This window comes from Maniola jurtina, chromosome 24 (assembly GCF_905333055.1).
Source record: "Maniola jurtina chromosome 24, ilManJurt1.1, whole genome shotgun sequence".
Taxonomy (NCBI): Eukaryota; Metazoa; Arthropoda; class Insecta; order Lepidoptera; family Nymphalidae; genus Maniola; species Maniola jurtina.
Window position 1 is genome coordinate 3,627,883 of NC_060052.1, and position 21,092 is coordinate 3,648,974.

A 21,092-nucleotide genomic window follows, 5' to 3' on the forward strand; every position below is an offset into this window, starting at 1 on the left:
TAAAACTGCATATTTTTAGAAAATCTAAAACACCATAGGCAAAGATATTAGTTTCTAGAATATGTCTGCAAAATTTCATGTACTTTGGTTGCTTAATATTCAAAAGAAATTGGAACTACTATTGTATGGAGTAAGTGGCGGAGAGAGCCCTGTTAAAACTTTCATAGCGTGATACAAAATGTATAAAAAACTTTTTACAAACGATACAAAGTTTCACTGGAACATCATTGCGGCAAAAAGTACTTTCCGTGTCAATTTGAATACAAAATAACTAGTCAAGTGTGTAAAAGATCACGCTTAGAGTAGGGTTCTGTAGCATTTTTAGGGATCCGTACACAAAGGAGAGCCTTATTCATGTCGCTCTGCTGTCTGTCTGTCTGTCCGCGTGTCACAGAACTCTATAAGTTCGTAGACGAAATAAGTTTAGTATTTGGTATAGAGCGTTGACCCAAAACTCAAAACCGAATATTGAATTAGAAATTTATTTAAATTATTTTCAATTGGGCGTCACACTAATATTATAAAGGCGAAAGTTTGTATGTGTGTGTGTGTGTGTATGTTTGTTACTCCTTCACGCAAAAACTACTGGACGGATTTGGCTGAAATTTGGAATGGAGATAGATAATATCCTGGATTAGGACATAGGCTACTTTTTATCCCGGAAAATCAAAGAGTTCCCACGGGATTTCAAAAAACCTAAATCCACGCGGGCGAAGTCGCGGGCATCGGCTAGTAATATATGAAAAAGGAACAGGAAAAAATCTTATTCTAGGTTCGCCGTTGAAGCAAAGCTCCGAAAAGTTAGAGGTAGGTTAGAGGCCAGGAATCGAATCCAGGTCCCCTGCAATAGGAGGCCAAGACCTCAACCACTAGGCTATCACAGCGTTAGACATGACGTAACCATAAGGGTTCCTCGTTTTAATATACGGAACCCTATTACAAAAGGGTAGACATTTACATGTTTTGAAACCTCATGGGAAGAGTTTCCAAACATCAATTCGAAGTTGAGGAACCTCCGAATTTCCATGAACCAAATTATGAAAGCCTACCAGGATATAAGCGGTTACACTTACTTTGTATGGAGATGGCTTCTTTTAATTTTTTTTTAATTTGTGAGATGTATTTCTATTGCCGCTATATATAACAACAAATTAAACCTTTCAAAGTGGTGCCATGAAAATTAAAAAGTGTTATTTTTATACGATGGTGCGGTCAATTATTCCAACTCTATAACTTACGAGGCTTTTTAGCTAAGGTATGGACCATATTACTGAAGAAAATTAAAGAAGTATTCTATAATTCACACTAATATTATAAAGGCGAAAGTTTGTGTGTATGTGTGTGTGTGTGTATGTTTTTACTCTTTCACTCAATAACTACTGAACGGATTTGGCTGATATTTGGAAATGAAATAGATAATAATATCCTGGATTAGCACATAGGCTCCTTTTTATCCCGGTAAATCAAAGAGTTCCTACGGGATTTCGAAAAACCTAAATCCACGCGGACGAAGTCGTGGGCGTCAGCTAGTGTTAAAATAAAAGCAGAGATCCTATCTCTATTTTTTTCGTTCAGTTAATTGATTAAGAGTAAAACAAAATTTAAATTTATTTATTTTTACTAAAAATTAATTCATTTGTTAAACTTGTGAAAAATATATTTAATTTTAAAAAGTCCACTTCCATAACACCAAGCCGCGAACAACAGCTGGGATATCCCAGAGTTGCGCTTACTTTGTTCAAACGATCATTTTGCGAATTAACACCGCTTCAATATTGAACCTTTTTAACATTACAAATATGGTTGATTTTGCATTAACAACACTTTGCTTTACCTCACAGATCACATACATTATAACGCAAATAAAAATGAACTTTATAAGTAATACTGTAAGACTGAAATTAAATTGATTCTGATATCAGAATGGACATCATCTTAGTCATAGTAAAGAAGATGGTACTAGTTTACAATAAAGGATTTTGTGTGTATAGAAATAGAGTTTAATTTGCATTGCAATTTAATGTGCTAAAGTTCTTCAAAGCAGCTACAATTTTTGAAATGGATAGCAAATTTAGACTTTAATGCTATGAGTTAAGGTTAAAATTAGATTGTAGCGAGTAAGCTAGGCTTTATACAATACGGATCCAAGAACCAAGAAGTTTATGCAATTCTTATGTTGTTATTATATAAGGTTTGTCAGTCGGTCGGTCATTCTCGTTTCCATCGTTCAGTGCATTGAACGTTGATCTAGATTTAGTGCACCTTGTATAAGTATTAAATTAGGTAAGTGTTTTTAATTAATTAATTAATTTAATAAAGTGTAACTTTTGCCCGCAACTTCGTCCGCGTGATAAAATTTATAGGCCACAGCATTTATGGATAATACTGCTATCTATCAGTGAAAGGATTATCAAAATCGGATCATTTCTTCTGGAGATTACTCCTACACAAATCTACAAAATAACTTTTGTGTAGGTATAAGATATTAGTGTAGAAGAAACAAAAATTATGAAAAAGAAGTGAATAAGTACTATTAATAAAAATTAAATTAAAAATTTAAAAAACGCCCGACACATAAACCTCTAAAAAGTAAATAAATAATAGGTAAGTATGTATGGGCCCTTTAAGAATAGTATAAATAGTAAAGTTTTTATCCAAGCGTTCGTTGCGTCGAGGGACCGCTACCTATCATAAACTATGAAAGTCATCTGTTGTAGAAAGAATAGTCTTTAGTAAAAACTTTACTATTTATACTATTCTTAAAGGGCCCATACATACTTACCTATTATTTATTTACTTTTTAGAGGTTTATGTGTCGGGGGTTTTTTAAATTTTTAATTTAATTTTTATTTCACGCTTTTTAAACTTTTATTCATAAATTACCGTTTATTTGTGCTATTCTAAAACCCGATTTCTATAATAATATAAATCCAATAAGGCAGCTAATATCTCTTCAAAAGTAACATCAATGTTATGTTAATTATACGTTCCATGAAATATTTTTGATCAAGAATTATCTGAATGACTCACATAGTTTAACACAACCAAAACGAAATATCTGTTTCTAACATGTCGTTGCTTTAAAAATGTACCCATTTTACGTAGTCGTATAACAGTTCGCTTTTCAAGATATACCTACGATTAAATTGAAATCGACTTTCACCCCATGAAATAAGGAATAAAGTGACTTGTATTTCATTTTGTTTGTTATTGCATGTCAAATTTTTATTAGACATAACTTTCAAAAACCGGTCAAGTGCGAGTCTGCCTCACACATGAAGAGTTCCGTACAAGTTTTTTTTATGTAATGACAATTCAGTTGTCGGATTTTTCTGTTTACTTGGGCCACAGGAGTAGAGTGCTTGGGCTATAAGATATTGCTACCTGCCTTTCATGATTCTACGTAAACGGGAAGTACCCAATTTATAAGTTTTGATTCTCTTGAAAGATGACACACAGACAGACACCGAAGTGGTGAAGGAAAACATCGTCAGGAAACCTGCATGCTTAAGAGTTGGCCATAATGCTCCCTCAAAGGTGCGTGAGGTTTGCCAATACGTGCTTGGCCAGTGTGGTAGCTTCTCATTCTGAGAGGAGACTTGTGCTCAGTAGTGAGCCGGCGATGGGTTGATCCTGATGATGATGAATTTTAAACGTATTTTGTCAAAGTGAATAAGCTGAGTTCAAGCAGATAAAATATAAAGAAGGTGCGCCTAATGCATCATCCAAACCTGCGCGACAAAGCGACTAGGATGCGGGAACCTCAGCCGCGCGGAGGGTCATCGCCTCCTACAATATTTAATGGTGCCATGCACACCTACGCGACTACAACAGTCGAGGCTTCAACATCTTTTTTTTTCTACAGATACCTACTGAACCCTAAAAATAGTTTGACTATGGTTTGGGTTTGGGCTTGGGTTGATTGTTCGTGGCCTTTGGTTGACTGTTGGATATTATAATTGAATTGATGTTTTCTCGTTTAACTGTGATTATAATATTTTATAAATTAGAAACTCCGCGGCTACGATCCAAAGTATCGGAGTTTTCCAAAACATTATTTTCAAATAAATAATTATGTATCTAAGCAACGTCCATCTTGACAGCTTGACATTTGCCAATTGACATAATATTATGAACCTCTGTTACAATAGTGAAAGATCCCAGGGCCACCAGCCGTCACATATTTTCTGACGAACGAAATGTGGACGATTGAGTAGTGTTAGTATGTACTAAGAACGCATGCCTACAGACCTGCTAGCTTGCTTAGACGGCCAATTTTCAGGTATCAGGTAATCAAGGTACATAAAAACATTACTTACCTCACGTAAATTCTCCAATTTTTTTAATTTTTAGCTGATTTTTTTTAATATTAATAATTAATTGACATAAGTAAACTATAAGAGAGTGAGAGAGAAGTCAATATATCCTAATACATGTCTTACTCAGTCTCATGCGCGTAGATAATGATGCCTTCGCGCTCAAACCCACAGAGGCATTAAAATTGAATTTAGGGGATGATTGGCCCTCTGGATCGGTCTGTCTTCTTGTAAAAGGTTTTAAAATAGTTGTCTGGTGGACATATATAAAAATGGAGCATCAGAATTTACGTGCAGTTAAGTAATTACTTATTTTGGGAGCTTTAAAGCGTCTGCAAAGCAATACGGCCGACGCGGGAAGTGTCTGGGAGTATTGGCGACATATTTTTAAGGATATTGCCTAAAATATACGTAAAAATCAGTTTGGAGAATTTACGTGAGGTAAGTAATGGTTTTATGTACCTTGATTATCAGATACCTGAAAATTGGCCGTCTAAGCAAGCTAGCACGTAGGCTAGGCATGCTTTCTTAGTACTTACTAACACTACTCAATCGTACATATTTCCTGTGTCAGAAAATACGTAACCTCTGGTGGTCGTGGGATAAAAGTAATAAGAAAACCAGAAAAGAGCTGATAACTTCCAAACGGCTGAACCAATTTTTTTGGATTATAGCTAAGAACACTCTCGATCAAGCCACCTTTCAAATAAAAAAAACTAAATTAAAATCGGTTCATTCGTTTAGGCGCTACGAGGCCACAGACAGATACACAGATACACAGATACACAGATACACAGATACACAGATACACAGATACACACGTCAAACTTATAACACCCCTCTTTTTGGGTCGGGGGTTAAAAAGAAATAGTCTGTTCTAGAAGTGTTTTTGTGATGTGAATAGAACCCATAACAGCAAGCGAAGCTTACGGTTCGATGTCTGTTCGGGTAAATTGTTGAAAATATTACTAATTAATAATTATATATTTTTTGACTCCCATTTATTTATTCTCTCATTTTAAAACAACAGAAATAACAACAAGTGTAAATTAAAAATTTATAAACTAAACTAATTATAAATAAACATCGTTGGGGCACATGAGACGAAGCGAACTTTTAAATAACAACTGAAACTCAGCCTTTATTTACTTTGACTTAGATACAGTTAAAATTGGATTGAATAAAAACAAAATACCTACCATGGAAATCATTTCCTCGGTTCCTCTACTAAAAATAAACTATCAAGAAAAATGTAGCCTAAGGGCCAACGCAAACTAACTGAGTGGCGAGGAATCATCACTCATTTCATTTTGATAACTAACTAAACTCAGCTTTATGTACTTGGAATACCTACTATTGAAATTGGTACAGTGAAAACTAAACACAGGATTTACGCGTTACCATACCAAGTTAGCCCTTGACTGCGATCTCACCTAGTGGCAAGTGATGATGAAGTCTAAGATGGAAGCCGGTTAACTTAGAAGGAGTATGGAAGTTTTTTTTTTAAAGCGGCACGGCTTTGCCGGTAGTGTGGTAACATATAGCCAGGGCTGAAGAAGACAATTCAGAAACTATGAATTACCCGATTGCCCCTGTCAGGAATCGAATCTGGGTCCTCTTGTTTATGAGAACACAGTGCTCACACTGCGCCAGGGAGATTACTTAGGTTGCTTAGTGCGAGTTGTTACTTGTTATCAAGAACGAACTCGCGTGTCTGCCGGTGTGTCTTAAGCCTTAGTCATGTCATACTAATTAGTGCCGAGCACTTTACCTAACCGGAAATAATTTTCCATCGCAGACCTTATTTTCATAAAAACTGGGAAGTCTAAACCAGTTAAGTTACCTAGTGAAAGTTACTTAGCATCCTAAGTATAGACCACCTAATTCTAGGGACATAATTATTATGTAGCCCATGTAGAATAAGTATAGGTATATTTTCGTAATTGTAACAGGTACTTGCATAACAAATACACTTACATTGTCCTCATAGAGTGAGAGCCAGCGCGCGCCAGACCTCTTTATTTTATAAAAGCTGAAAGTTTCTCTGCGAATTTCTCCAACACAGGGAGGAACGATCAGCGTCTATGAAGTTTGGATCATGGTAGTTTCAATCAAATTTTCAATCAAAAAATTAGACTTTATACTTTGATGTAAGATTTTTTGGACCTTTATTAACTCTTATATCTCAAAACCACCATGATACAAACTTCACAATCGCTGATCGCTCCTCCCTGTGTTGGGGACAATACGCAGAGAAACTTTCAGCTTTTATAAAATAACAAAGGTCTGACACACACTGGCTCTTAGTCCATCACTTGACCTAGAAGTTCAGTTATGTCACCTATTTCGTAACAGAAGTGTGATTTGGATAGGAAATAGGTACTTGTATTATATAAAAACAATATACCTACTTAATATAATAAATTAACCAACATTTAAAAGATTACAGCTCTACCTTCCTAGTGAAGTGGAGTGGAGCGGAGGTTCAGCGTGTTTTTTGATAAGAACTTAAATAAGACTTTATTAACTGTGGTATACGGTTGATATTGGTATGACAAAAATAAAAATGAGGAGTTGAAAGGAGCTTTAGTTGCGACGCTTTGAGTCACCACCTCCGTGCCAAAGTAAATAAAAGCCTACTTTGAGGTTGTTATCAAATTAAATTTTGTAAAAAGAAAGCTTTTTTGAATATACTAAAAAGAATTGACAGCAAAATATTTAAATCCAAACACGCCTACCCTATCATATACCAGGGAGTTCCAGTGCCTAATGATGAATGGTTCCATTTCAATCATCCGGCATTTATTTTATAATGTTGAAAAGTAAGATAATGAAAACTAAATAATGCCCGCGACTTCGTCCGCGTGGATTTAGGTTTTTCAAAATCCCGTGGGAACTCTTTGATTTTTCGGTAAAAAGTAGCCTATGTGCTAATCCTGGATATTATCTATCTCCATTCCAAACAGTCAAATCCGTCCAGTAGTTTTTGCGTGAAGGAGTAACAAACATACACACACATACACACAAACTTTCGCCTTTATAATATTAGTGTGATAAAGCAAATGAGTTCAAATTTGACTGTCCTGCTATAATATAATATCATCAAAAATCACATAGCACTGTGCCGGTGGGCATTGCGCTTAAGTAACAAAAAAACCATCGCAGTCTCATTCATATTCCGCTCGTTACGAGGAAACAAAAACCTTTTAAAAGTCGCTTGCGCTGAATTTATTTCCATTGAAATATTATCTATTCAACCCTCACAAAAGGCGGGCTGGTGAAAATAAACTAACTTTTGTTAGAATTTCTACTTTGAAGAATACTCTTGAGAAACAGGTTATGGCTTTAAAACCTCTAAGTTATATCACTAGTGTTCAAAGTAGAAGTTTAAACTAGAATAATATTACTTATTAGCCCATAGGCTAGATGGTAGTAGCAATAAAGCATTAGAATGGAGCTTTATGGTAAGAAAAAAAAAAACAATTCATCTCGAAGTAAGAATATTATTATCTTCTTCTTATTATTCTTCTTAAGAGGGGTCTCTCCGTCACTTGCTCCATACAAACGTAGTTCCAATTTCATTTGAATATTAAGCAACCGAAGTCCATGAAAGGAGAATGATCATACACGGGCCACGCTTGTGTCAGAAGATAATTATTTTCATAATTTATGTTTTATTTTATAATTCAGTTTGGCATAAAAAATAAAGTGCTGACTATCCCGAGATTTTTCCCTCATTTTAAAAGTACTTCAATTGTTACTATACAGAAATCCAGTCTCCATTTTTATCGGTAAACATACCATAGTGATGTTATTTTACGAAATCGATGATCAAAATCGGTGGTGTTCGAGTTATAATCGATTAAAGACTATTATTTTCATAGTAATATTAAAAAAAGTCGATATTTTTTTACAAACCATCTTGATCGAATCGAATCAACTCGATAAGTGCTAGTTGCAGGTCTATGGTTTTTGCTTTCTGTCAATTTCGATAATTGCAGTCGTAGTGTTCACATACTCTTTGAATGCAGTTTTCAGGGTGGTTCGAATTTAGATATTTTAATCCCATATCGTTGACCGTTGCGCGTTGTCTTGTATGTCGAGTTGAGAACTATATTTCCTTCGTATTAAGCTCCGTATATGCTATAACTTCATCATAAAAATATAGGTATAGGTAAATGCAATGGCACCTTGTACATCTTCAAGTGATTCATTGGGAATAACTATGTACTTGCACCATATAGGCAGCACTAAAATCGTCCTGGTGATATGTGGAAACTACTACCTACTTTACTTTACCTAATAAAACCTACTTACCAAACCTAACCTAACCTTTTACATAAAACAGTTTTTCTCAGAAACTGGGAGGAATAAATTAAAAATTCTTTTTTTATATGAAAGTAGGGATATCAAACTTTATTATATGTAAACTTTCATTGAGACACAAAAATATTTGTAAGTGGCCCAAACTCCATAGAGTGCTGGTCATTCTCTTTTTGCAGACATATTCTAGAAACTAATATCTATATAATTTATTTATATCTAAGTAATCAAAAGCCAAAAAAATGAGTTTCAAGCTTCTAGCTTTAAAGTGACGTAATTTCCATACAAACTATCAAGGGTTGTTGCTGCTACCCTTGCATTAAAAAGAAGCCTATTTCCTTTCTCAGACTCTAGACTATCTACACTATCTCTGTACCAAATTTTATTTAAACCGGTTCAGTAGTTTAGGCGTGATTGCGTAATACACAGACAGACAAAGTTACTTTCGCATTGATAATATTTATTTGTAAGGATCAAGATACTTACTTAAAACTAACATTTTCCAGAAAAGGATGTGCTTATATCCCTTTAGCAAATCTCTTTCAGAACTACTATCTTATGCACTTATCGAGGAACAAGTACAAAAGACAGGGACGTACCTTACTTTGTAAGAATATTATTTTTACGAGGAATCTTGTAACATGCATAGGTACACTAACTTGAGAGTCCTTATGAGATATCAAAGTTCCCTCTCGGAGAGCCAAATTCCAAAAAAACGAACTCGAAATCACAAAGGCAAACAAGTGTAAATTAAAAATTTATAACACCCCCGACAAGTGAAGTTACAGTAACTAGAAAAGACCGAAAAGACCTGATAACTTTCAAACGGCTGAACCGATTTTCTTGGACTATTCCGCGCCTACGATCCAAAGTATCAGAGTTTTCCAAAACATCATTTTCAAATAAATAATTATGTATTTAGGCAACGTCCATCTTGACAGCTTGGCATTTGTCAAGTGACATAATATTATGAACCTAACGGTTATGTAACCTTCTTTTCTACAAGAAAACTAGAAAAGAGCTGATAACTCTTAAACGGCTGCACCAATTTTTTTGGATTATAGCTAAGAACACTCTCGATCAAGCCACCTTTCAAACAAAAAAAACTAAATTAAAATCGGTTCATTCGTTTAGGCGCTACGATGCCACAGACAGATACACAGATACACAGACACACAGATACACAGATACACACGTCAAACTTATAACACCCCTCTTTTTGGGTCGGGGGTTAAAAAATGTGAACAAGATACTGAAAGTTGTATAAATTCGCTAGCTTTAAGGCGATTTAAGTTCTTGGAAACATTTCTCGTAAAGCAATGAAATTCCTTTTGAAAGTAGGCAAGTAGGTACTTGGGTAGTTTTTGAAATGAAACTACTTTCGGCGGGACTTGAGACTTGAGAAATTACATAAGAGTAAGAGCGATTGCGCACTGCATCCGATCTGATACGTTCCGAAGTAGGCATAGAATAGGCTATTTGTATGGTAGCTTACGCACTAACTCCGACTTCCGTCATCCGAGTTCTCTCCGTCATCCGTGAGAATACCTCGGATTTGCTTCGGATTTAAATCACACTAATATTATAAAGGCGAAAGTTTGTATGTGTGTGTGTGTGGGTGTGTGTGTGTGTGTGTGTTTGTTACTCCTTCACGCAAAAACTACTGGACGGATTTGGCTGAAATTTGGAATGGAGATAGATAATATCCTGGATTAGCACATAGGCTACTTTTTATCCCGGAAAATCAAAGAGTTCCCACGGGATTTTAAAAAACCTAAATCCACGCGGGCGAAGTCGCGGGCATCGGCTAGTCGGATATATGACATAGTTATGTCAAAGATGTCCAGTGAATAGCTTGGATGTGGATCATGAGAGATCGGATTAGTGCGTAAGCAATATCCGAGTTCGGTCCGAGTTTTTTATACTTATCCGTATTTTCACGGTCTCGTATCGGATGAGTGTAACCACTCTAACTCAGATCTTTTTTATAAGAAAGAAAGAAGAAAGAAAACTTTTTTTATTAGGTCACTGTAACACTACATTACATCTTAAAACTAATCGAGTTATACTACATAATATTATACTTATGAGCTAAAATGTACTAAAATGAATGTGTCACATGTGACCAAACATAGGTCTCCCACTCAGCATAATGCTGCAGCAAGCTGCAGCGCTGGTTTTCAGTGGGAGCCTAAAAAAGTGAGGTCACGGACCATGAGTTACTTAAATACAAATAATTTAGTTTCGACAATATGTAAAATAAAGCAAGGATTAAACAAAACACTTAAAACAAAACAAAAAGACTAGCAATATGAAAATTATTAAAAAATTATTAAAAAATTAAAACACGAGAAGAGGCAGGTATACAGGTATAGAGGTTTTTCGGATGGAAGTAACGTTTACGTTACGTTAACGTTAACATGGCGATAATCAACTTGCTTCAAAAACACGTTGTCAACCTAGCTTATTATCACATTCATCGCCACACCAGCTGAACCCTGATCTCTTCTTATAATGAGAAGAGTTTAGGGTCTTTCGGCCATGGTCTATTAGCGAGCCCAGTGCGGATTGATAGACTTCACACACTTCACAAAAAGTATAGTCTATGTCCTTCCTGGGGAAGTAAGCTAGCTCTGTGTTTCATCAAAATCGGTTAAACTGTTGGGCCGTGAAAAGCTAGCAGACAGATAGACCGACAGACAGACAAACAGACAGACAGACACACTTAAGTAAATATGGAAGTATGGATTTTTCATTTTCCCAATGAACCGAGCGAAAAAATCGGTTCAGGTGTCTTTGAGTAATCGGGGAACAGCGGGGAACATGCTTACATTAAAAAAAAAGTTTCCGGGGAATTGAGAACCTCCTCATTTTTTGAAGTCGGTTAAAAATCGTATAACAGCTCGTTCACACAGGCTGCGCAAGCGTCGCGTAAGCGTAGACGTAGCGCGTACCATTGCGTTGTAATGTATAAAACTGTATGAGACATGGCATACCGCTTGCGAGGAGTGAACGTTCGTGTAGACGTAATGCGTGTAGTTATGTCTACAGATTCACGCGCGTCACTACGCCCGTGTCACGTGTACGTGCTTGGTGTGAATCGGCCTTAAATGGAATGAATCTACAGGCAAATATCGTTTATATGTCGCTAGGACATATACATCAGTTTGATTTGAACGTCCGCTATGTATTTCACGGAACAATTCCCTACAAAGAGCCATCATAGCTCGTCCAATTTGATAACCAATCAGTGAATCCACCGCACTGTCAGCGGTTTCGTTCAAGAGACAATGAGACGTAAAAATATAAACACCTGTAGCCATTTCGTTTCAACACATGGTCAAAGTTAGTTGCTTGAGCAGATTCTGCTTTCCATAAAACGCCTACAACTCTGTAAAAGATATTTTTCATACATTTTCCCAATGAATCGAGCGAAAAACGCATAAATTCAATGAAGCCACAGGCGCACCTAACTATATCATTGATATAGAAATAGTAAGTAGATATAAAGAAGTCGGTTAGTGACAGATCACGAACAAAATGGCATCGCTCAAGTGGCCAGGTATTTTTTAAATGAGAACAAAAATATTTATTCTACTTTAAATATAACTTACCACCCAAATAATAAGTCTAAAAATCTTTGGAAACAAGGCCAGCTATTATTTTTGTATGTATGTATGTGTGTGTGTATAGGTATATGTATAATGTATATACTTGATTGCACCACAAAACACAAATTACAGGTTACAAACAAGGTAAATTAAATTAAATTAAAGTAAGAATTTGACTGGATACTTATTTGTATTGGTCGGATAGTAATAATCGGTCTAATAAGAAAACTAGAAAAGAGCTTATAACTTTCAAACGGCTGAACCGATTTTCTTGGATTATAGCTAAGAACACTCTCGATCAAGCCACCTTTCAAACAAAAAAAAAACTAAATTGAAATCGGTTCATTCGTTTAGGGGCTACGATGCCACAGACAGATACACATATACACACGTCAAACTTATAACACCCCTCTTTTTGGGTCGGGGGTTAAAAAGATAACTTAAAATGTGGGTACAAAAAGGCAAATGGGGTTTTGTTTTTATTTTTCGGGCCGCTATACAAATCTTACAAACTTCTTACAAATGTATATACATAGTAGATACTCATATCTGGTCTGGGCCGTATATAACAGTTTGATTTGAACGTCCGCCATGTATTTCACGGAACATTTTCCTACAATGCCTTACAAAGAGCTTTCATAGCCCGTCCAATTTAACAGGGCTCTCTCCGTCACTTACTCCATACAATCGTAGTTCCAATTTCACTTGAATATTAAGCAACCAAAGTCCATGAAATTTTGCAGACATATTCTAGAAACTAACATCTGTGCCTGTGGCGTTTTAGATTTTTCTAAAAATATGTAGTTTTAAAATTACAGGGGCTCAAAGATTTGTATCTGAAATTTTTAGACCGCGTAACTTTGAGACCGAATATTTTAACAGAAATCTGGAAAACCACAGGCATAGTAGTAGGTATATTAGTTTCTAGAATATGTCTGCACTATTTCATGGACTTTGGTTGCTTAATATTCAAATGAAATTGGAACTACGTTTGTATGGAGCAAGTGACGTAGAGACCCCTCTTAATACCCTATCTGTGAATGTGGCAGACAACTCCAATCCCTGTTGCTTACTATCTCCGGTTATGTTTGACGACAAAAGATATTGTAGGCCTAAAATGTACTAAATGATACCCACGACTTCGTCCGCGTGGATTTAGGTTTTTTTAAATCCCGTGGGAACGCTTTGATTTTCCGGGATAAAAAGTGGCCTGTGTACATTTCGGGATGCAAGCTACCTCTGTACCTACCAATTTTCATATAAATCGGTTAGCTAGTACGATTATAAATTTCGTATAATTTTATGGTTATAACTACAGGTATAACTACAATTTATAACTGCTTATTTAATCCTGTTGGAGTCCGATAAAATACCTGTAATTTGTAGATTATATTATTTCCAGAGCAAGAAATAATATGAAGCACATAAATAAAAAGCTATAAACAAAAAGAAATCCATTACAAGAACACATTATTTAATAGCGACAGTGCAATAAAAGTGGTACAAGTTTTAGTATTCCGAAAGAGTTCGCCCTAATAGCAATTCTGGAGCTTAGGGTCAGTGCAAACAGACGGAGTGTGACATTTCTGATAATGACTTAAACTTAGCCTTTTATATGTTGACCTTAGGAGTTGAATTTTCAAAATTCTTTCTTAGCGGATGTCCACGTCAATATTATAGTTAACAGGGCTCTCTCCGTCACTCGTTTCATACAATCGTAGTTCCAATTTCATTTGAATATTAAGCAACCAAAGTCCATGAAATTTTGCAGACATATTCTAGAAACTAATATCTGTGTTTGTGGTGTTTTAGATTTTTCTAAAAATATGTAGTTTTAAAATTACAGGGGCTCAAAGATTTGTATGAAAATTTTTAAGACCGCGTAACTTTGAAACCGAATATTTTAACAGAAATCTGGAAAACCACAGACACAGATATTAGTTTCTAGAATATGTCTGCAAAATTTCATGGACTTTGGTTGCTTAATATTCAAATGAAATTGGAACTACGATTGTATGAAACGAGTGACAGAGAGAGCCCTCTTAAGTATCTGTATGCCAAACAGCCCGATCCGTCCAGTAGTTTGAGATGTGCGTTGATAGATCAGTCAGTAAGTCAGTAATTTTTTCCTTTTATACCGGTATTTAGACATAACTACTACGATTGAAATTGATATACTAAAAAAAATTGGCAGTCAGTTGGGACTATTGACCGGAGTAAAAACTTAAATTGGCGAATGATAGTTATTTATTACCTATGTTAACGAATTGCCGAAAAAAAATATAAACTTAGGTTCCACAAATAAAGGAAACATCTGGAAATGAAAAGTTTAGAGCGCGGCCATTTGTAAAAATGTGCCAAACTTAGTATTCAGAACGAGTAATACAACTCTTCCGTACCGTTAGTACACAAAGAGTAATTACATACATTTGAAAGAAGCGGCACTTTGAAGAACAAAACATTTAAAAGTTAAAACGAAACGAATTTTGTATGCTTTGAAATAATTTCCTAATACTTTGAGTAATCCTTTTCAGTTATGTACCTACTTTGAGTATGTGATCATTTGATCAAGCACTGCAGATTGCCAGATGCCCCGTATTTTACGGATTACCCCACTTACCCCGTATTTCAGGGTATGATAATACAGAAACCCGTAATTGCGAAAATAATATACGGGGTAAATAAGCTCCTGTATTTTTTACAATACAGCCAAAGCTGGCTGGCGAAATCAAACCCTAAGGTTTTGTCCAGTAGATAGAATATTTTCCTTGTGCGACAATACGTGTACCCGTGTGTGTCAATACCCGCGTAGCGGAAATTGATTCAATATAGCTACCTGCATGCCTTTCAGCCCAATCCATCCAGTAGTTTGAGCTGTGCGTTGATAGATCAGTCAGTCAGTTACCTTTTCCATTTAATTATTTAAACAGGATTTACGTATTCGTATACTAGCTGACCCGCCTGACTTAGCTTATTTTCTTATTTATTTAAAAAACTTTATTGTAAAAAATTACAAAGACAATATATATGATACACTTAATTAAACAAAGGGCGACCTTATCACTAGAGTGATCTCTCCCCAGGTAACCCATACTTACGAATCTTACTTTTTAGGCTGAAATCTATAGAGTGTGCTTTGACTTTGCTTAAACTTAAGTTATAGCTAAAACGAGACAGATTTATGCCAGCTACATAACGCTGTCTCGTTTTAACAGTGTCTTAAGTCTGAGCCCTATAAATCTCAACCTTAGTGAGTATGCACGTCACAGAGAAAACCTATAGACCTGGCGAACAACGTACCGCCAACCGCATATATTTTTTAACGGTTCTGTATAAGTTATTAATCTATGGTACTTTGCTATCAACGCACGCGCAGTTATCGACCGCATTTCGTGCCTCTCGCTCGCACTTAGAAATGAGTTTTCCATCTATACCGCAGTATGTTTTTCATCGCGTCCATATACAATACGATTACTATGAGTGGCTTAAAATACTTTGAGATTAGGACACTGTGTTGTTTTTAATCCCTTGTGCTTGCCTTCTAGAAGATTTGTTTCGATTTCGTTGAATGGTATGCTTTTCTGTTTATTTGTCCTTAATTATTTACATGTTTGTTTGTTGGTTTGTCCTTCAATCACGCCGCAATGGAGTGACGGATCGATGTTATTTTTTGCATGGATATAGTTAAGTACCTGGAGGGTGTCAGGCTAATTTTTTCCCGGAAAAGCAATGAGCTCCCACGGGATTTTTAAAATCCTAAATCCACGCGGATAAATTCGCGGATATCAGCTAGTTTGACGTAATTCAGTCGTTTATAGAGGTTATTTCTACGTCAAAATCCTGACTTTAGGCGCTAATTCATCAAGGTAGGCTAAATCTCTAGTATTGTTTGTTTACAAGGTCCTTAATTCAAAATAGCGATAGTGTGGTTAGGACCTACATCAATCAACGTAAGCTGGCTTGACATTTTTATCATTTAGGAGAATCGAGCCAATTTGTTGGTTCTAAACATTTTGTGATTAATTGTTAATTCAAATTTACCATAGTGTGGTTAGGACCTAAATCAATCAACGTGATGGCCCATCTCGAAGGCCGAAGGTTTTTCAAAATCTATACTAATATTACTTACTATGAAAATGGAAAAATTTGTTTGTTTGTAATTGATAAATTCTGAAACTACTCAATTGATTTTAATATTATTTCACCGTTATCCAAAAGAAGTCGTAGGCAAAAGCTAGTCGATTATTAAGACGCAAAATATGTGATAGGTACTATTATAAAATGTTATCAAATGGATCCCTATTTCCATATTACTTTAATATTATAAAAGCAAAAGTAGTATGTTTGTCTGTCAGTTTGCTTTGCACGACGCATTTTGTTAGCCGATTTGGATGAAATTTGGTAGATACAGAGACAGCTTGCACCCCAGCTACTTTATGTCCCTGAAAATAAAAGAGTTCCCGAGGGATACACCTATATCCCATCGAAAAAGTCGCGGGCACCATCGATTTGGCACAGAGCTAGTTTTCATCCCGGACACGGATAACGACATGGGTAGTAAACAAATATTATCTCGGAAGATCAAAGGACCTACTACTATGTACAAGTAATAAGACAGTAATAAAAAAAACTAAATTAAAATCGGTTCATTCGTTTAGGCGCTACGATGCCACAGACAGATACATAGATACACAGACACACAGATACACACGTCAAACTTATAACACCCCTCTTTTTGGGTCGGGGGTTAAAAACAGACTTTTCGACGTTTGGTAAAAACTGTATAGTACCATATATAATTGCGCGTGATACAAAGTTGCTATAGGCGTACTATTTACTTCAACACTACAAGCAAATATAAACCTAAAGACTATGTTTCCAAAGTATAAAACCGATCAAATGATGCTATTGAACCAAAACAACTGGTAATTCAAGCAATTACCACCAATAGCCGAACACGCGAAAGTGTCTACTGTCTAGTAGAGATTGATCATTTCACAGATAGCATGTGAAAAATCATGTGAAAAGCATTTTCATAACATGTAAACACGTCTTGTTATCTTACTTAAAGTAATCTGTGAAAAATCACGAAGCAAAATCTTACAAAGTTTGAAATTTATTGCTTTAATAATCCCGCTTTGTTTAAATTTTGCGCGCAAGGTCATTAGCCTGGGCTAAAGAGCGCGCGAGTGTGAACACTCGCGTCGCTTCGTGCTAAATAGAGAAAAACTTCTCGTCGTTTGCTACGTTTCACGAAAGTGAAATTCGTTTTCCTTGAAAACCAACCTTCCAAACATCAGCGCTCTTCAGCGCATCTTGATCATATTTCCTAGTTGAATTATTAATGAAAAATGTAATAAACGATTGTAAGTGCGAAAATTAAAACTTACTCCGTAAAAAGTCGCATGTGAAATCATTGCGATAAAAAAAATCACGAAATGAAAATGATTTAAAATTAGCAATCATGCCCATCGCTACTGTCTAGTAAAAGTGGAAAACTGAACTATACTTATTCGTATAGTGTTCGATAAATTAGTCACGGTGTGGCATCGATTATGTGCAAATCACAGCTTATAATGGTATAAGTTTAGATAGTATATTTTGCAAATGTTTGTCTGGTACGTAATGTACGACCAAATTGTGCGCGAACTATTGCAATGTTAGAAGAATTATTGCCAAGTTTGAAGTAGCATACATAATAGGTACGTCTCATCTACCGTCTCCACTTACTCTTAAAATATGCAAGGTGTTAAATAATGTCCGGCTTCCTATTCAAGAGGTCGGGGTTTCGATAAATATGGCTTACTTGAACGGTGAAAGACAACATCGTGAGTAAATTACTTGCATGCCTGAAAGTTCTCCATAAACATAATGTTCTCAAAAGTGTGTGAAGTCTGCCAATCTGCACTTGGTCAGCGTGGTGGACCTAAGGTTTCCTATCCGTACTAGTAGTGAGCTAGCTATGGGTTGATCATGATGATGATGGTGTATACTTAATCATAAAAACTGATTTTTTGTTACCAGGACGAAATAATCTTCAAGGATGCTGAATCGAGCGCGGTGGATGATGCTCGCCATATCGGCACTGATGGCGCTGCAGTCGCGAGGAGACGGTGGCTTCAGGCTACCTGACCAACCGCCGAAGGAAGAAACTGAAGGCCGGAATCTGCACTTTGGGGAGGGCGACCATGGAAGATCGGTTAGTCCCACCATTTATCATTCAAATCATATAATCCAGCAATATTTTACCTTAGCGAAACAAGTGTGATAAAAATAAAATATACAGATAAGGATAGGCTATACTACGAGTTCTGAGTAGATCTCTTATAAGCAATTAAATATTTCTTACTTTATAAGCAAAGGGAAACATGGTAAGGAAACCTGCATGCCTGACCAGTTCTGCATGATGTTATCAAAGGGTGTATTAAGCCTACTAGTGTGCACTTGGATTGAGATAATGATTCCTGAGTTTATTTAGCAAGCAGTTAAGCAAGATTTAAGTCCTTAATCTGAGTTTACTCTTCTTCGTAGTTTCTTTCGTAGGTAGGTACTTTGACATAACAGTTGACACAAAGGTAGAGCAAATATGGCGAGTACTTTCTCAAAATTTACGCATTTACTGCCGGTTGGACCTCAGAAAAAGACTGGAGAAGAGACTCCGGCCCGAATAAACCCTACTCTCATGATACTCAGTGACTGTGTGAACAGACATTATATAAACGGGGTGTTTTTTAAACTTCGTGTTTGTTTCATGAGCACCGAGACACCCCGACCTAACATTATATGCCCATCTTTTTCAGCCTGAAGCTCAAGGTCGTGGTCTCCTGGACTGGATAGGTCTCGGAGAAGACCAGGACCCTTACATCCAGCAGTCAACCCAGCAGTGCCTCAACGGGGATCTGGCTGACTGCTTCAAAGCGCAAGCTTTAAGATCTTTCGACGATTTCTTTGACAAACAAGCTTATCAGTAAGTATACTAAGATTTCCCGCTACTCTACTTTTTGGGTGCCGGTCAATGAAAGCGGAGTGGAGCGGAGACTTGTTGAGCGGACCAATCAGATTATTCATAGAGCACGTGATAATTTTATCACGTCATATTTTGATACTGTGATTGGTTTTTGAACACATCTCTGTTAAGATGTCGGAGGTCCTTCCAGCCACGTATAACTCGAGTACCTCGAAGGCATTTTTTAGACAAACGTTATCCTACTTAGACCTTATCATTGTTCTCTTTCAAGCATGATAGAAATCAAAGGTGTAGTAATAACCATCCCATAGTAAAGCCTCACGACAGACCAGACAGGAGTCTAATTAGAAAGAGTCAGATAATTTTTGAGCAAAAAGACATGCACATGTCTGTAAAATTTTTGACTAAGCTCTGACCATCACCATTCACCACAGATGTTCGTTAATCTAATTGCTTTATCTAGTCCAAGCAACATGAAGAAATATGCGCCTGGCAAGGGAGGGACAATCAATCACACACTATGATAGATAGTCAAATATTTCTACTTAAATTATTTTATTTTCCAGGCTTTCAGACAATGCAGTTCTAGTAAAAGTGGAGTCTCAAGCCAGAGCGCTGGCCAGGGAACCCCCACAGCTGGCCTCCCAGCCAAGAAGCGAAGACACTGACTGGGACGGGCTAGTCAAATACGGAATGAGGAAAATTGAAAGGTAAACATTTTATCAATACTTCCTCGTTAAGGGGTAAGACCGCATCGCGAAATTTCACCGCACGAATTTTCCTTGAGAAAGCTGTGACATTATGGAAATTGTATGAAGTATTGACGCGGTTTTTTTGCAAACTTGTGTGTGGCTTCTTACAATATCCCCGCTAAGAAGTGATTTTCGTTTTGTGAGCAAAACCACTAAGGGTAATGCAATCTACTAGCATGAAACGTTTTTGCTTGGCATGAAATGTTTCTGATGAACCGCTTAGGTGTGAATTGCCTTCACAGCATCCATGTTTCCTGACGCATACGAGTACCTATAACATAAACACTTTCAAGGCAAGAGTCAATAGGCGTCTTCTAGGCAAGCATGCTCCAATCTAGGCTTCATCATTGCTTTTAATGAAGCTAGGGGTCTCTCCGTTGGGGGGCAAGGGATGAACGGTAACCAACATCTTAACCGATCCAAACGTCAACCTCACCTGCACGCGCCTAACGGCGGCGACAACCAACTGGTTGCCGTGGTGCTCCCTGCTGGACAACAGACGAGGCTCTGGCGACCGAGCAGTGGCGGGATAACCACATACTCAGCTGGGAAACCGGCTGAATGAGGCTGCAGCGAGCCTTGGGACCTAAATAGTCCCAAAAATGACTGGAGAGTAGATCAAAACGCCGAAAATCAGGCGGTTTTTAGAAACCCTCGACTGAGCACTATTGGAGGGAAGGAGGGATTAAAAGGAAAAGTGCAAAACATGAATAAAGCGGATCAAAAAAAGAAACTACCCCAGGAGGGTACCAGCGCTGCAGGCAGTGCTGGAGAATCCCTCCCTGGAGCTTTGGATATGCCGTCGCAGCCGACCATAATCAGGGCTTCAGGCCGCCCCTCGTATTCTGGGGGGGGCAACGGTTCGCCTAACGTCAAATATACTCAAACGCACACATACAAACCTACACATACACCTAAAACAGCAGCAGTAGCCTCACCATATCGTGGCGTGAATACTGCAGCCGAAGGGAATTGTTCTATAGAGAACGACAAGATAAATCCTTTCACCCGGGGGGGAGCCGTTCAGAGGTCACCACCAACCCAGAACACTAGCCAGGACACTGATATGAGCACTATACTAGTAAAAGAAACATCATGTACAGAAGACCAACAGACTGACATA

The 21,092-nt window shown here is 37.0% G+C and overlaps 1 protein-coding gene across 2 annotated transcripts in view; it reads left to right on the top strand.

The window, feature by feature from the left end:
- Positions 1–2,224: 2,224 nt before the first annotated feature.
- The window catches only part of LOC123877555, a 31,400-nt gene continuing 12,532 nt past the window's right edge, over positions 2,225–21,092 (top strand). The window contains exons 1-5 of one of the 2 annotated variants that reach the window (XM_045924370.1): positions 15,665–15,688; positions 15,796–15,821; positions 18,275–18,449; positions 19,051–19,217; positions 19,784–19,927. In XM_045924370.1, coding sequence (XP_045780326.1) covers positions 18,294–18,449; positions 19,051–19,217; positions 19,784–19,927 — 467 coding nt within the window. In that variant the 5' untranslated portion in view covers positions 15,665–15,688; positions 15,796–15,821; positions 18,275–18,293. Of the gene's footprint in view, positions 2,284–15,664; positions 15,689–15,795; positions 15,822–18,274; positions 18,450–19,050; positions 19,218–19,783; positions 19,928–21,092 lie in introns of those variants that run through there. The other variant, XM_045924371.1, reaches the window with a different exon arrangement.